General features: G+C 34.0%; 1 protein-coding gene across 1 annotated transcript in view; it reads right to left on the bottom strand.

Moving 5' to 3' along the window:
* LOC18779829 (protein DETOXIFICATION 18) overlaps positions 1 to 10,877 on the bottom strand; it is a 32,506-nt gene extending 21,629 nt beyond the window's left edge. The window contains exons 1-2 of the mRNA XM_007213055.2: positions 10,375 to 10,877; positions 9,739 to 10,280 (exon numbers count right to left, since the gene is read on the bottom strand). Of these exons, the coding sequence (XP_007213117.2) occupies positions 9,739 to 10,280; positions 10,375 to 10,650 (818 nt within the window). The 5' untranslated portion in view covers positions 10,651 to 10,877. The remainder of the gene's footprint in view (positions 1 to 9,738; positions 10,281 to 10,374) is intronic.

Here is a 17,197-nt window from a genome sequence, read left to right as displayed (position 1 = left end):
ACGGAAGGGAAAAAAATGCGAATTAAATACGTATGTGTTTGATTCGGCAATATCTTGGCACATTACAACCCAAAAATTCGGTCACTATACTGTATTTTTTAAATATATATTATTTTTATTCCATAATATGTGCGTGTATACGTGTGTTAAACATGAAAAACACGTACGTACATGTATAATACGTAACCTTCGAGGTCTCTAAATGTATTCATTAAGCCCTTCAAGACCTTAATTAAAGTAATTCAAGGGCTTCAAATATATTTAAAAAAATTGAACTTCAAGTACTTACTAATTCAAGTAATTCAAAAAGGCTAAGATATAAATTAATTACATATATGAAATTAAAGAAGTTGGCAACAAAAATCAAAAGTAAAGAAACTGATTTTATATTTTCAAAATTCGCTAGGTTAGCAGGGTACAGCCGCGCGGCTATACTATTTAAAAAAAAATTAAGAAAATCTAGTATAGCCGGGCGGCTATACTATTTATATACACAATAGGGATCCAGCCAGCACCTAGGCGCCACGTGTCAAACCATGCGGCCGTACTGTTCTGAACATTTTAAAAAAAACAAAAAGGGGTTAAAACCGAGTATAGCCGCGCGGCTATACTATTTCAAAAAAAAAATTTTAAAAATCTATTATAGCCGGGCGGCTGTACTATTTATATACATAATAGGGATCCAGCCAGCACCTAGGCGCCACGTGTCAAACCATGCGGCCGTACTGTTCTGAACATTTATAAAAAAAAAAAAAAAAAAAAAAAAAGGGTTTAAAAGCGAGTATAGCCGCGCGGCTATACTATTTTTAAAAAAAATTTAAAAATCTATTATAGCCGGGCGGCTGTACTATTTATATACATAATAGGGATCCAGCCAGCACCTAGGCGCCACGTGTCAAACCTTGCGGCTGTACAGTTCTGAACATTTTTTTTTTCAAAAAAAAAAAGGGGTTAAAAGCGAGTATAGCCGCTCGGCTATACTATTTTAAAAAAAATTTAAAAAATCTAGCCAGCACCTAGGCGCCACGTGTCAAACCATGCGGCTGTACTGTTTTTAAAATCTGGAAAAAAAAGGGTTTAAAGCGCGTATAGCCGTGCGGCTATACTATTTTTATATTTTAAAAAGGGTCAATAATGTTTTTTAAGAAAAAAAAAAGGTTATTTTTAGTAATTAAACAATCTCTTAGCCTGATTTAATTACTTGAATTATGAATTAGGTCCTACCTATTATTTATCTAGTGAATAATTGATATTAAATATTTTAATTAACTTCATAAATGATATTACTTAATATATATCTTGCATTTTTGTTAGAACAAGTGAGCTCTCACATTCATTCATAGTTAGTAAAATACGGAAGGGAAAAAAATGCGAATTAAATACGTATGTGTTTGATTCGGCAATATCTTGGCACATTACAACCCAAAAATTCGGTCACTATACTGTATTTTTTAAATATATATTATTTTTATTCCATAATATGTGCGTGTATACGTGTGTTAAACATGAAAAACACGTACGTACATGTATAATACGTAACCTTCGAGGTCTCTAAATGTATTCATTAAGCCCTTCAAGACCTTAATTAAAGTAATTCAAGGGCTTCAAATATATTTAAAAAAATTGAACTTCAAGTACTTACTAATTCAAGTAATTCAAAAAGGCTAAGATATAAATTAATTACATATATGAAATTAAAGAAGTTGGCAACAAAAATCAAAAGTAAAGAAACTGATTTTATATTTTCAAAATTCGCTACGTTAGCAGGGTACAGCCGCGCGGCTATACTATTTAAAAAAAATTAAGAAAATCTAGTATAGCCGGGCGGCTATACTATTTATATACATAATAGGGATCCAGCCAGCACCTAGGCGCCACGTGTCAAACCATGCGGCCGTACTGTTCTGAACATTTTAAAAAAAACAAAAAAAGGGGTTAAAACCGAGTATAGCCGCGCGGCTATACTATTTCAAAAAAAAAAATTTAAAAATCTATTATAGCCGGGCGGCTGTACTATTTATATACATAATAGGGATCCAGCCAGCACCTAGGCGCCACGTGTCAAACCTTGCGGCTGTACAGTTCTGAACATTTAAAAAAAAAAAAAAGGGTTTAAAAGCGAGTATAGCCGCGCGGCTATACTATTTTTTAAAAAAATTTAAAAATCTATTATAGCCGGGCGGCTGTACTATTTATATACATAATAGGGATCCAGCCAGCACCTAGGCGCCCCGTGTCAAACCATGCGGCCGTACTGTTCTGAACATTTTTTTTTAAAAAAAAGGGGTTAAAACCGAGTATAGCCGCGCGGCTATACTATTTCCAAAAAAGAATTTTAAAAATCTATTACACCCGGGCGGCTGTACTATTTATATACATAATAGGGATCCAGCCAGCACCTAGGCGCCACGTGTCAAACCATGCGGCCGTACTGTTCTGAACATTTAAAAAAAAAAAAAAAAAAAGGGTTTAAAAGCGAGTATAGCCGCGCGGCTATACTATGTTTAAAAAAAATTTAAAAATCTATTATAGCCGGGCGGCTGTACTATTTATATACATAATAGGGATCCAGCCAGCACCCAGGCGCCACGTGTCAAACCTTGCGGCTGTACAGTTCTGAACATTTTTTTTTTGAAGCGAGTATAGCCGCTCGGCTATACTATTTTTAAAAAAATTAAAAAAATCTAGCCAGCACCTAGGCGCCACGTGTCAAACCATGCGGCTGTACTGTTTTTAAAATCTGGAAAAAAAAGGGTTTAAAGCGAGTATAGCCGTGCGGCTATACTATTTTTATATTTTAAAAAGGGTCAATAATGTTTTTTAAGAAAAAAAAAAGGTTATTTTTAGTAATTAAACAATCTCTTAGCCTGATTTAATTACTTGAATTATGAATTAGGTCCTACCTATTATTTATCTAGTGAATAATTGATATTAAATATTTTAATTAACTTCATAAATGATATTACTTAATATATATCTTGCATTTTTGTTAGAACAAGTGAGCTCTCACATTCATTCATAGTTAGTAAAATACGGAAGGAAAAAAAATGCGAATTAAATACGTATGTGTTTGATTCGGCAATATCTTGGCACATTACAACCCAAAAATTCGGTCACTATACCGTATTTTTTAAATATATATTATTTTTATTCCATAATATGTGCGTGTATACGTGTGTTAAACATGAAAAACACGTACGTACATGTATAATACGTAACCTTTGAGGTCTCTAAATGTATTCATTAAGCCCTTCAAGACCTTAATTAAAGTAATTCATGGGCTTCAAATATATTTAAAAAAATTGAACTTCAAGTACTTACTAATTAAAGTAATTCAAAAAGGCTAAGATATAAATTAATTACATATATGAAATTAAAGAAGTTGGCAACAAAAATCAAAAGTAAAGAAACTGATTTTATATTTTCAAAATTCGCTAGGTTAGCAGGGTACAGCCGCGCGGCTATACTATTTAAAAAAAATTAAGAAAATCTAGTATCGCCGGGCGGCTATACTATTTATATACATAATAGGGATCCAGCCAGCACCTATGCGCCACGTGTCAAACCATGCGGCCGTACTGTTCTGAACATTTTTTTTAAAAAAAAAGGGGTTAAAACCGAGTATAGCCGCCCGGCTATACTATTTCAAAAAAAAAATTTTTAAAATCTATTATAGCCGGGCGGCTGTACTATTTATATACATAATAGGGATCCAGCCAGCACCTAGGCGCCACGTGTCAAACCATGCGGCCGTACTGTTCTGAACATTTAAAAAAAAGGGTTTAAAAGCGAGTATAGCCGCGCGGCTATACTATTTTTAAAAAAAATTTAAAAATCTATTATAGCCGGGCGGCTGTACTATTTATATACATAATAGGGATCCAGCCAGCACCTAGGCGCCACGTGTCAAACCTTGCGGCTGTACAGTTCTGAACATTTTTTTTTTCAAAAAAAAAAAGGGGTTAAAAGCGAGTATAGCCGCTCGGCTATACTATTTTTAAAAAAATTTAAAAAAATCTAGCCAGCACCTAGGCGCCACGTGTCAAACCATGCGGCTGTACTGTTTTTAAAATCTGGAAAAAAAAGGGTTTAAAGCGAGTATAGCCGTGCGGCTATACTATTTTTATATTTTAAAAAGGGTCAATAATGTTTTTTAAGAAAAAAAAAAGGTTATTTTTAGTAATTAAACAATCTCTTAGCCTGATTTAATTACTTGAATTATGAATTAGGTCCTACCTATTATTTATCTAGTGAATAATTGATATTAAATATTTTAATTAACTTCATAAATGATATTACTTAATATATATCTTGCATTTTTGTTAGAACAAGTGAGCTCTCACATTCATTCATAGTTAGTAAAATACGGAAGGGAAAAAAATGCGAATTAAATACGTATGTGTTTGATTCGGCAATATCTTGGCACATTACAACCCAAAAATTCGGTCACTATACTGTATTTTTTAAATATATATTATTTTTATTCCATAATATGTGCGTGTATACGTGTGTTAAACATGAAAAACACGTACGTACATGTATAATACGTAACCTTCGAGGTCTCTAAATGTATTCATTAAGCCCTTCAAGACCTTAATTAAAGTAATTCAAGGGCTTCAAATATATTTAAAAAAATTGAACTTCAAGTACTTACTAATTAAAGTAATTCAAAAAGGCTAAGATATAAATTAATTACATATATGAAATTAAAGAAGTTGGCAACAAAAATCAAAAGTAAAGAAACTGATTTTATATTTTCAAAATTCGCTAGGTTAGCAGGGTACAGCCGCGCGGCTATACTATTTAAAAAAAAATTAAGAAAATCTAGTATAGCCGGGCGGCTATACTATTTATATACATAATATGGATCCAGCCAGCACCTAGGCGCCACGTGTCAAACCATGCGGCCGTACTGTTCTGAACATTTTAAAAAAAACAAAAAAAGGGGTTAAAACCGAGTATAGCCGCGCGGCTATACTATTTCAAAAAAAAAATTTTAAAAATCTATTATAGCCGGGCGGCTGTACTATTTATATACATAATAGGGATCCAGCCAGCACCTAGGCGCCACGTGTCAAACCTTGCGGCTGTACAGTTCTGAACATTTTTTTTTTTCAAAAAAAAAAAGGGGTTAAAAGCGAGTATAGCCGCTCGGCTATACTATTTTTAAAAAAATTTAAAAAATCTAGCCAGCACCTAGGCGCCACGTGTCAAACCATGCGGCTGTACTGTTTTTAAAATCTGGAAAAAAAAAGGGTTTAAAGCGAGTATAGCCGTGCGGCTATACTATTTTTATATTTTAAAAAGGGTCAATAATGTTTTTTAAGAAAAAAAAAAGGTTATTTTTAGTAATTAAACAATCTCTTAGCCTGATTTAATTACTTGAATTATGAATTAGGTCCTACCTATTATTTATCTAGTGAATAATTGATATTAAATATTTTAATTAACTTCATAAATGATATTACTTAATATATATCTTGCATTTTTGTTAGAACAAGTGAGCTCTCACATTCATTCATAGTTAGTAAAATACGGAAGGGAAAAAAATGCGAATTAAATACGTATGTGTTTGATTCGGCAATATCTTGGCACATTACAACCCAAAAATTCGGTCACTATACTGTATTTTTTAAATATATATTATTTTTATTCCATAATATGTGCGTGTATACGTGTGTTAAACATGAAAAACACGTACGTACATGTATAATACGTAACCTTCGAGGTCTCTAAATGTATTCATTAAGCCCTTCAAGACCTTAATTAAAGTAATTCAAGGGCTTCAAATATATTTAAAAAAATTGAACTTCAAGTACTTACTAATTAAAGTAATTCAAAAAGGCTAAGATATAAATTAATTACATATATGAAATTAAAGAAGTTGGCAACAAAAATCAAAAGTAAAGAAACTGATTTTATATTTTCAAAATTCGCTAGGTTAGCAGGGTACAGCCGCGCGGCTATACTATTTAAAAAAAAATTAAGAAAATCTAGTATAGCCGGGCGGCTATACTATTTATATACATAATAGGGATCCAGCCAGCACCTAGGCGCCACGTGTCAAACCATGCGGCCGTACTGTTCTGAAGATTTTTTTAAAAAAAAAAAGGGGTTAAAACCGAGTATAGCCGCGCGGCTATACTATTTCAAAAAAAAAATTTAAAAATCTATTATAGCCGGGCGGCTGTACTATTTATATACATAATAGGGATCCAGCCAGCACCTAGGCGCCACGTGTCAAACCATGCGGCCGTACTGTTCTGAACATTTTAAAAAAAAAAAAAAAAAAAAAGGGTTTAAAAGCGAGTATAGCCGCGCGGCTATACTATTTTTAAAAAAAATTTAAAAATCTATTATAGCCGGGCGGCTGTACTATTTATATACATAATAGGGATCCAGCCAGCACCTAGGCGCCACGTGTCAAACCTTGCGGCTGTACAGTTCTGAACATTTTTTTTTTCAAAAAAAAAAAAAAGGGTTAAAAGCGAGTATAGCCGCTCGGCTATACTATTTTTAAAAAAATTTAAAAAATCTAGCCAGCACCTAGGCGCCACGTGTCAAACCATGCGGCTGTACTGTTTTTAAAATCTGGAAAAAAAAGGGTTTAAAGCGCGTATAGCCGTGCGGCTATACTATTTTTATATTTTAAAAAGGGTCAATAATGTTTTTTAAGAAAAAAAAAAGGTTATTTTTAGTAATTAAACAATCTCTTAGCCTGATTTAATTACTTGAATTATGAATTAGGTCCTACCTATTATTTATCTAGTGAATAATTGATATTAAATATTTTAATTAACTTCATAAATGATATTACTTAATATATATCTTGCATTTTTGTTAGAACAAGTGAGCTCTCACATTCATTCATAGTTAGTAAAATACGGAAGGGAAAAAAATGCGAATTAAATACGTATGTGTTTGATTCGGCAATATCTTGGCACATTACAACCCAAAAATTCGGTCACTATACTGTATTTTTTAAATATATATTATTTTTATTCCATAATATGTGCGTGTATACGTGTGTTAAACATGAAAAACACGTACGTACATGTATAATACGTAACCTTCGAGGTCTCTAAATGTATTCATTAAGCCCTTCAAGACCTTAATTAAAGTAATTCAAGGGCTTCAAATATATTTAAAAAAATTGAACTTCAAGTACTTACTAATTAAAGTAATTCAAAAAGGCTAAGATATAAATTAATTACATATATGAAATTAAAGAAGTTGGCAACAAAAATCAAAAGTAAAGAAACTGATTTTATATTTTCAAAATTCGCTAGGTTAGCAGGGTACAGCCGCGCGGCTATACTATTTAAAAAAAAATTAAGAAAATCTAGTATAGCCGGGCGGCTATACTATTTATATACATAATAGGGATCCAGCCAGCACCTAGGCGCCACGTGTCAAACCATGCGGCCGTACTGTTCTGAACATTTTTTTTTAAAAAAAAGGGGTTAAAACCGAGTATAGCCGCGCGGCTATACTATTTCAAAAAAAAAATTTTAAAAATCTATTATAGCCGGGCGGCTGTACTATTTATATACATAATAGGGATCCAGCCAGCACCTAGGCGCCACGTGTCAAACCATGCGGCCGTACTGTTCTGAAAATTAAAAAAAAAAAAAAAAAAAAAAGGGTTTAAAAGCGAGTATAGCCGCGCGGCTATACTATTTTTAAAAAAAATTTAAAAATCTATTATAGCCGGGCGGCTGTACTATTTATATACATAATAGGGATCCAGCCAGCACCTAGGCGCCACGTGTCAAACCTTGCGGCTGTACAGTTCTGAACATTTTTTTTTTCAAAAAAAAAAAGGGGTTAAAAGCGAGTATAGCCGCTCGGCTATACTATTTTAAAAAAAATTTAAAAAATCTAGCCAGCACCTAGGCGCCACGTGTCAAACCATGCGGCTGTACTGTTTTTAAAATCTGGAAAAAAAAGGGTTTAAAGCGCGTATAGCCGTGCGGCTATACTATTTTTATATTTTAAAAAGGGTCAATAATGTTTTTTAAGAAAAAAAAAAGGTTATTTTTAGTAATTAAACAATCTCTTAGCCTGATTTAATTACTTGAATTATGAATTAGGTCCTACCTATTATTTATCTAGTGAATAATTGATATTAAATATTTTAATTAACTTCATAAATGATATTACTTAATATATATCTTGCATTTTTGTTAGAACAAGTGAGCTCTCACATTCATTCATAGTTAGTAAAATACGGAAGGGAAAAAAATGCGAATTAAATACGTATGTGTTTGATTCGGCAATATCTTGGCACATTACAACCCAAAAATTCGGTCACTATACTGTATTTTTTAAATATATATTATTTTTATTCCATAATATGTGCGTGTATACGTGTGTTAAACATGAAAAACACGTACGTACATGTATAATACGTAACCTTCGAGGTCTCTAAATGTATTCATTAAGCCCTTCAAGACCTTAATTAAAGTAATTCAAGGGCTTCAAATATATTTAAAAAAATTGAACTTCAAGTACTTACTAATTCAAGTAATTCAAAAAGGCTAAGATATAAATTAATTACATATATGAAATTAAAGAAGTTGGCAACAAAAATCAAAAGTAAAGAAACTGATTTTATATTTTCAAAATTCGCTAGGTTAGCAGGGTACAGCCGCGCGGCTATACTATTTAAAAAAAAATTAAGAAAATCTAGTATAGCCGGGCGGCTATACTATTTATATACACAATAGGGATCCAGCCAGCACCTAGGCGCCACGTGTCAAACCATGCGGCCGTACTGTTCTGAACATTTTTTTTTAAAAAAAAGGGGTTAAAACCGAGTATAGCCGCGCGGCTATACTATTTCAAAAAAAAAATTTTAAAAATCTATTATAGCCGGGCGGCTGTACTATTTATATACATAATAGGGATCCAGCCAGCACCTAGGCGCCACGTGTCAAACCATGCGGCCGTACTGTTCTGAAAATTAAAAAAAAAAAAAAAAAAAAAAGGGTTTAAAAGCGAGTATAGCCGCGCGGCTATACTATTTTTAAAAAAAATTTAAAAATCTATTATAGCCGGGCGGCTGTACTATTTATATACATAATAGGGATCCAGCCAGCACCTAGGCGCCACGTGTCAAACCTTGCGGCTGTACAGTTCTGAACATTTTTTTTTTCAAAAAAAAAAAAGGGGTTAAAAGCGAGTATAGCCGCTCGGCTATACTATTTTTAAAAAAATTTAAAAAATCTATCCAGCACCTAGGCGCCACGTGTCAAACCATGCGGCTGTACTGTTTTTAAAATCTGGAAAAAAAAGGGTTTAAAGCGAGTATAGCCGTGCGGCTATACTATTTTTATATTTTAAAAAGGGTCAATAATGTTTTTTAAGAAAAAAAAAAGGTTATTTTTAGTAATTAAACAATCTCTTAGCCTGATTTAATTACTTGAATTATGAATTAGGTCCTACCTATTATTTATCTAGTGAATAATTGATATTAAATATTTTAATTAACTTCATAAATGATATTACTTAATATATATCTTGCATTTTTGTTAGAACAAGTGAGCTCTCACATTCATTCATAGTTAGTAAAATACGGAAGGGAAAAAAATGCGAATTAAATACGTATGTGTTTGATTCGGCAATATCTTGGCACATTACAACCCAAAAATTCGGTCACTATACTGTATTTTTTAAATATATATTATTTTTATTCCATAATATGCTTATAAAAGTAATGAAAGCATTGACACTTACCATACCATTAGTGCTGAGGGGAGGGCAAGTTTCAAATCAGTAAGGACATAATGGAACGATTCTAACGAAAAGCCTTCCCATGTATGCTCAAACTTCTTTGAGCAGATGATATACATGGCCAACAAAAGGGCAGATAACCATAACGAAATTGAAGCCGCAAGTGGAGCTCCCTTGTAACCAAGAGCTGTCCAATGTACCAAACCATAAGCAATGCCGAAATGAATAACAAGGGGGACGAACGAGAAGACCAATGGCAGGACAACGAATTGTGCCTGAAGAAATCTCAAGACGTTTTGCAGGAATCCATATGCAAATAACCCTGGAATCAGAAATTTCATAAAAACAGCAGCAGACTTGGAAATTTGAGGATCTTGATGGAGTAAAATAAGTATAGGTTCTGTGTAGAACCAGATTATAGATATGATGAAACAGAATAGGAAAGATATGATGCAAGAGGCTTGTAGATAGATCCCCAACATTTTATACAACTTTGCACCAAACCTTTGTCCACAAAGCGTCTCAAGAGCTCCACTTAACCCAACCTAAAACAAGAACAGGCAAGAAAAGAATTAAACGCAAAGGTCTGCAATCATACTGAGTATATAAGGGTCAGAGGGTAGAGAGAGAGAGAGTTACCATGAAAGCAAAGCCAGTGACAATGGCCCATGAATTGGCAAGGGTTGCACCAGCAAGCTCAAGCTTCCCAAGATGGCCAGCAAACATGACTGACACCAAAGTGATCAAATAGTAGAAAAGATTGGTAAAAATCATTGGCAATGAAAACAAGACCTGTTTCTTGGCCTCCTCCACATCCAACACTTTCTTCCACCACCTTGGTTTGTTTGCTCCTTCTTCATCTCCATGACCCTTTGCATTTATCCTGTCTAAATCTGTGTTTGCTAACATTGCCATCTTCTTCTTCTTCTTCTTCTTCTTTCTCTACTTTTCTTATAATTTTTTCTAGTAGTTTTCTTATGACATTGCCACCTTCTTCTTATAATGAGAAGGTACCATTAAAAAAACTGGGACTTTTTTCTTTTTATATGTTTATTAGATTCTTTGGTGTTCCCTTTGTATTGTTCTTCTCGTGGAAGATAGATAAAATTTAGGGAGATTGACTCTTATACCCTAGGGGCCCAAATTATAAATAAATAAAAACATATATGAAATAGACTTTAGAAACATACCCAAAACTCATTTACAACATAACAAGTAGGCTTTTAACTTCTTATAAATTACAAAACTACCATCGATTTCTTAAAACAAGTCCAATCCCAAAACCTCATAAAAAACCCAAAACACTCAATAAGTAATCAAAGTAATTTAATAATTAAAATTCAATTCAATAAGGTCAGCTGTTATTTTTTAGATTTTTATTTATTTATAGAAATTAAATGGTGTAGAGTTTATCTATATCATTAGTACTAAGAATGAATATATGACTAAATATCTCTAAAATTTACAGGTCTTAAACAGTAGCAAGGGGCCAGTGAAGGCCATTGCCCTCACTGCCTTTTCTCCACCATGAACTTGCCTAGTAATTTATGTTGATTTATGTTTCGTTGATTAAAATACCTCACATAAGGGGCTGAGGTAGGTAGGTATACAGGAGCAAGCAACTAAGTTAGCTTGTGGGCAACAGATTGAGTTCCTCAAAATGGGTCGTTCTTGAGAGTCATTTAAAAGCAAAAATAAAGAAATTAACTAATAGCCAAATATTGATACACAATACCTGATCAATATGAGATCTAATTTCTCAAACTTCAAATTTTGTACTAATATCCAAATATTGATACACAATACCTGATAAAAGTGTATTTGACTGTATTAATAATAACATTATAATTATGATTGATAATATTGTTTTTTTTTTTTGCTACTAATGAAAGCCATTTGTAGTCATATATATTTAGAGCTTAATTTTGCCCTCAAAGATAAAATTTGCTGGATCCGCCACTGGTCTCAAACATAATATTCTAGATTAACATTGTCAGAAATTAAATAGCATGGCTTCTACAACATAAATCCCAGAGTCACAGTCAATTATACACTGCTACCAAATTAACTTATTGAAAACAAACTAATAAATATGAACAAAGAGTACTGATACTTCTTGTATATATTTATGATCAAAGGACAAATTTCTCAGTTGGGATTGTGGTTCATCACCATGATGCAAAAGTGTCCATTAATTAGAGACTAACCGAATTAATAGTTTGAAAATGCAATCAATGAACTTTCTTCTAAAACAGACTTCCTTAGGACATCTTTTGTCTATATAAAAAAGGATATATCTTTTGTGGATTTTTTTTAGTTCATTATTGTTTTTTTTTAAACCAAAAAAAAAAACTTTTTTTTCTCTAAAAAAATAGAAATTTTCTTTTTTAAAAAAAACAAAATTTTTTTAATTTTTAATTTTTAATTTTTTAAATATGGTAAGAGCGTTGTTAAAAAATGGGATAAATTGAAGGACAATACATTTAATAAGGGTAAACTTGGAAAACAAAATGTGATTTTTTTTATGTATTAATGTCATTATTTTAAGTGTATGAGAAGTAACACATGTCATAAGGTAAAAAGAGAAAGTTGCTAGCATTTCCTATTCACATAAATAGGAACAGCCGTTGCCTCTCTTTGTCTTTTGCCATGATAAATAAGGTGAAAATGGTCTAATCAACAAAAGAAAAGAAATTAATAAAAATGAATTTTTTTGAAATAACAATGACAAAGATATTGTAGTTGGCTGGCAGGCAAGCGGCAATCTTCACATGAAGAAATAGTTGAGACGCTACGATTACAATTGTCTGAGACGCAGAGAACCCAATACACACTTTACACACCAAGTTTTTGTGTTCTTGAATTTTTTCTGACAGTTTGAATGGAGGTATTCGAAATAAATGTTTGAATGAGTTAAATTTGATTATTTTAAAAATTAAAAAAAAAACTAAAAATAAATAGTAGATTTTATTTGGAATAACTAAATATGATATATTTGAAATGATGGTGTGAAACGAGCCATGTGAAATTCTTTCTTTTTTTCTTTTTTTTATTTATTCAAATTTTTGGTATGCATGAATTGTAGTCGTCTAAACAAAAAGTTTAATCTTATAATGTCATCTAAATTTCTGGATTTGAAATCACTCTATCCAAGTGAACCCAAATGCCACATTAACAAAAAAGAAATACAAAGATTAAGAATTGTGTGGAAAACCCCAGAGGAACAAGTCTAACAAGAGCCAAGAGGACATCTCTATTTTTATCAATGTATTCACGCAAGCTCCATACAAACTTCATGTCGAAAAAAGAAGTTTACACAAACTGTCTTTTGTGTGATGTTACAAACTTACAAGTTTTAAATTTCTTCAAAATCAATAATAATAGATGAAACTCTCAAGGATTTTTCACAAATTAATAACTTACATTTAGTTTTTTTTTTTTTTTTTTTTAAAACTATTCTGACTAACTAACCGAACTCAAATCTGTTTTTCTCTCTCCTCTGTGGACCTCTATGGACATGTGAAGGTTTTTTTTATTTTTATTTTTTTTTTGGACAGAATGGACAAGTGAAGGTTCATTAAGCATATATTTGCACATGGATAATGGGCTCATCTAGATGCTGAATTGGGTAATAAGGGATTGGATCGCAACCAATTTTTGGGTTGGCCTGTCTTTGCCTAAGTGTGAATGTGATGCAGAAATAAAACTAGCAATCAAACCAAGCCTTTGATTTAGTTTGTGGTTTGAGCAACACACATTCACACGCATATTGCAGAACCTTGCTTGTATAGGGGTACTTGCCTCAATACATGGAGCTTTGCTCACTCGGACTCAAAATATGCCTACAAATTTACAGAAAAGTGCTGCAAATATTTTTTCAGCAGACAACAGTTTCATTAACAAATGGGGAAAATACAAAATACCCTGTTAGAGTTTGTATAGGAAAATACAATTTTACTTAGTCCCACATTGGAAGGGAGTTATTTCCTTTCATGGTTTATAAGAATCAACACTTTTTTTTTTAAATGGTCAAAGATTGAAATTCATTAAACTCAAAGCGGGATACAGGGGAAGCCTGAGAACAACAGCTTTAGCCAGGTTACCCTATGCACCGCTCCAATTCCAATCGAAGCCGCCATATGAGCCGCACGATTTTTGTTTCGAGGGATCCAACACCATTCGATAGAATCAAAAGAGCCTCCATTCTTCGAATTTCTAAGAGAATCGAGAGAATAAACCAAGCTCGATTGCCATAATTCCCAGAAATCCCAGACTTCACAATTAGAGAATCAGTTTTCATCATGACCTTACGGTGACGCAAAGACATAGCCAATTTTAGGCCACTAAGTACAGCGTCAACTTCAGCCGTAAGGGCAGATTGAGAAGCAGGGAGGACCTCCTTATTAGTTATCCCAATAGAGTTCAAGGGAAGACATGCGTCAAGGAATTCTCCAGCCGCAGAGTTAGGGAAGACATGCCTTAAAGAAGTGCAACAGGTATAAGCAATAAATGGCGCCAGATATTGAGTACCACCTACAAAGCTAGGCTTATTTACTTTCTCAAGCAAAAACTAAATTATAGACCGCTTGGGATCGAAGAAAGTGATAAGTAGAAACCTCAAGCACTGGGGTCCAGGAGGTCAGCTCAAGCGCATTGGGGTCCGGAAGGTCAGCTCAAGTGCAAGAGAAAAAAAAAAGTCATGAACCACCTAGGATCAGTTGAGAAACCGAAGGCTTTGGGGTCCAAGAGGTCAGGTCAAGCGCATTGGAGTTCGAAAGGTCAGCTCAAGTGCAAGGAAAAAAAAAGGTCATGGACCACTTGGGATCAGCTGAGAAATCGAAGGTGTTGGGGTCCAAGAGGTCAGTTCAAACGCATTAGGGTTTGGAAGGTCAGCTCAAGCGCAAGCCAAAAAAAAAAAGTCATGGACCACCTAGGATCAACTAAGAAACTGAAGGCGCTAGGGTCCAAGAGGTCAGCTCAAGCGCATTGGGGTTCGGAAGGTCAGCTCAAGTGCAAGGAAAAAAAAAGGTCATGGACCACCTAGGATCAGCTGAGAAATTGAAGGCTCTGGGTCCAGGAGGTCAGCTCAAGCGCATTAGGGTCCGGAAGGTCAGCTCAAGAGTAAGCACACCAAAAAAAAAAAAAAATTCCAAACTTGTAGGCTATTTGGTACCGGCTAAAGAGCAAAGTAGAAAACCAAAAGAGTTGGGGTCAACAGAGTCAGCTCAAGTGCTAGAGGAAGAAATCCAAAAGCTGGGGTCCATCTGGGATCGGTTAACAAAGAGCATGGGGTCCACCGGATAAGGGAAAAAAAAGAAATTTGCATGGAGTCCATCTGGGATCGGCTGGAGTGAGAAAAGTTCAAAACTGCTGGACCATGCGGGATCAGCAGAGGAGCAAAAATCCAAAATAAAGTGAAAGGGTCCACTTGCGCATGGGATTGGCTGTCCATATTTGGATATTTCACATGGAGTTCGCTAAAGCACTAAAAATCCATAGTTGAAACTTGAAAGATCAACAACCTGGATGAAAAATCCATATTTGGATGTCTCACATGCGGGACATGAAAGCAAGGATAAAAATGCATAAAAGGTCAACATGGGTTGGCAATGGTGCAGTAGGAATTATTTCTTTGGGTTTAAACAGCAAGCCCAAGAAAGAAAAAAAAATTGTTTATTTGGGCTCAGTCGTGAGCCCATCATAACATCATGCGCTCCATCTGAAGGAATCCAAATCCCACTTAATTTATTTTTCCCTCTCCACCCGCGAAGCATGTAGAGAGGAAAAAAGGGAAGGCACTGTGGGGACCAAATCTCACGTGTTATGGGTTAACTCATATGCTATGATTAAAAGATGTGGGATGATCGAACTTCCACTAGAGAAGTGAGGAGCGAGGGAGACACAACCTGGTCATCTGAACCCCATTACCATGAAGTGGAGGATGGGATGCGCAAAGCTAGGGAAGTAGGGCTAAACCCAAGGACTCGAAGCGCTATAAAAACCTGATTAGACCTCCAGCAAAGAGAGGAGAAATTCAATTGAGCATTAAGAGTCTGCTACACAAATATTGACTTGAGCATCAGAGTGGCTTTTGTAGATACTCACTCCATTTCTATCGTTTATTCTCGGGAACGTGATCCGACATTCTTTTTCAACCAGGGAAGTATGCAAACTTCAATAAAAAAAACCTGTTAAGGTATTTCTTCCTTAAAGAAATCCTGCTCCAACAGGCTAGTAGCTAGCCACATGCAACAATTGTCTGAGAACCCAATACACACTTATAACACACACACAGAGTCGTATTGTGATTGTCATCTCCATCAATACACTTACACACCAAGCTTTTGTCTTCTTCTTTTCTTTTTTCTTTTTTCTGACAGTTCGAATGGAGGTGTTAAATAAAGGATTTGGATTTGATAATAGAGTTAAATTTGATATATTAAAAAAATTAGAAAATAAATTAGATTTGCATGTAGGTTACTGAGGCCCGGGTTCAAACCCCAGTATGGTCTTGGGCCGGTACTCTTAACTAAGAAGGCACATAATTTAATTCCATTTTCATGCATTGCGCAAATGTTTTTAAGGAAATTGATTAATAATGGTGGTTGGAGAGACTGGTGGACCACAGGTAAGATAGAGAAAGGCATCATATAATGCAGAATAGGCCAATTTAAGAGAGATGGAGACTTTTCTTTTTCAGTCCAAAGAGAGATGGAGACTTAACTACAAGGATATTACTTATCTCCTTACTGTAACTCATTATTTCTGTAAATCACAATTTAATACATATATATAAATAAAAATTTATGCGCACATGTCACACTGTTATTGACAGGAATGTAAGAGCTCCTACAGACATGATAAGGAGGAAAGGATTTTCCTATTTGAATTGGATTTGAAATCACTGTATGAAATGAGCTATTTGAAAATTCATTTGTTTTCTTTATTTCTTCCTTATTCAAATCTTGGTATACATGAATTGTAGTAGTCCAAACAAACAGTTTAACCTTATAAGTTATCGAAATTTCTAAATTTAAAGTCGCTCCATCCAAGCGGACCCGAAATGCCACATTAACACACAACAACAAAAAAGTACAAAGATTAAGAAAACCCTAGAGGAACTAGTCTGACAAGAGCCAAGAGAACATACGATATCCATCAACGTCTTCACACAAATTTCATGCCAAAAAAAGAAGTTTACGCAAACTGTCTTCTGTTTGATGTTACGAACTTACAACTTTTAATTTTCTTCAAAATTAATAATAATAAATGAGAACTCTCAAAGATTTTCACAAATTAATAAATTATTATTGATTAGGCGGTTTTGAAAGTAGAGCAAGAATCCCCACAGACAGTCCATCCACATGTGTTGCTTATTATTAACGTCTGTTTCTTTCTCCATGCCTTCTATTTATTTTTGAAGACTTTATAGGAAATGACCCATCATGTTCATGTACGTTGC

Source organism: Prunus persica, chromosome G4, assembly GCF_000346465.2.
Source record: "Prunus persica cultivar Lovell chromosome G4, Prunus_persica_NCBIv2, whole genome shotgun sequence".
Lineage (NCBI taxonomy): Eukaryota > Viridiplantae > Streptophyta > Magnoliopsida > Rosales > Rosaceae > Prunus > Prunus persica.
The sequence above is the reverse complement of the archived record's forward strand: the minus strand, read 5'-3'. Positions and strand labels throughout refer to the sequence as shown.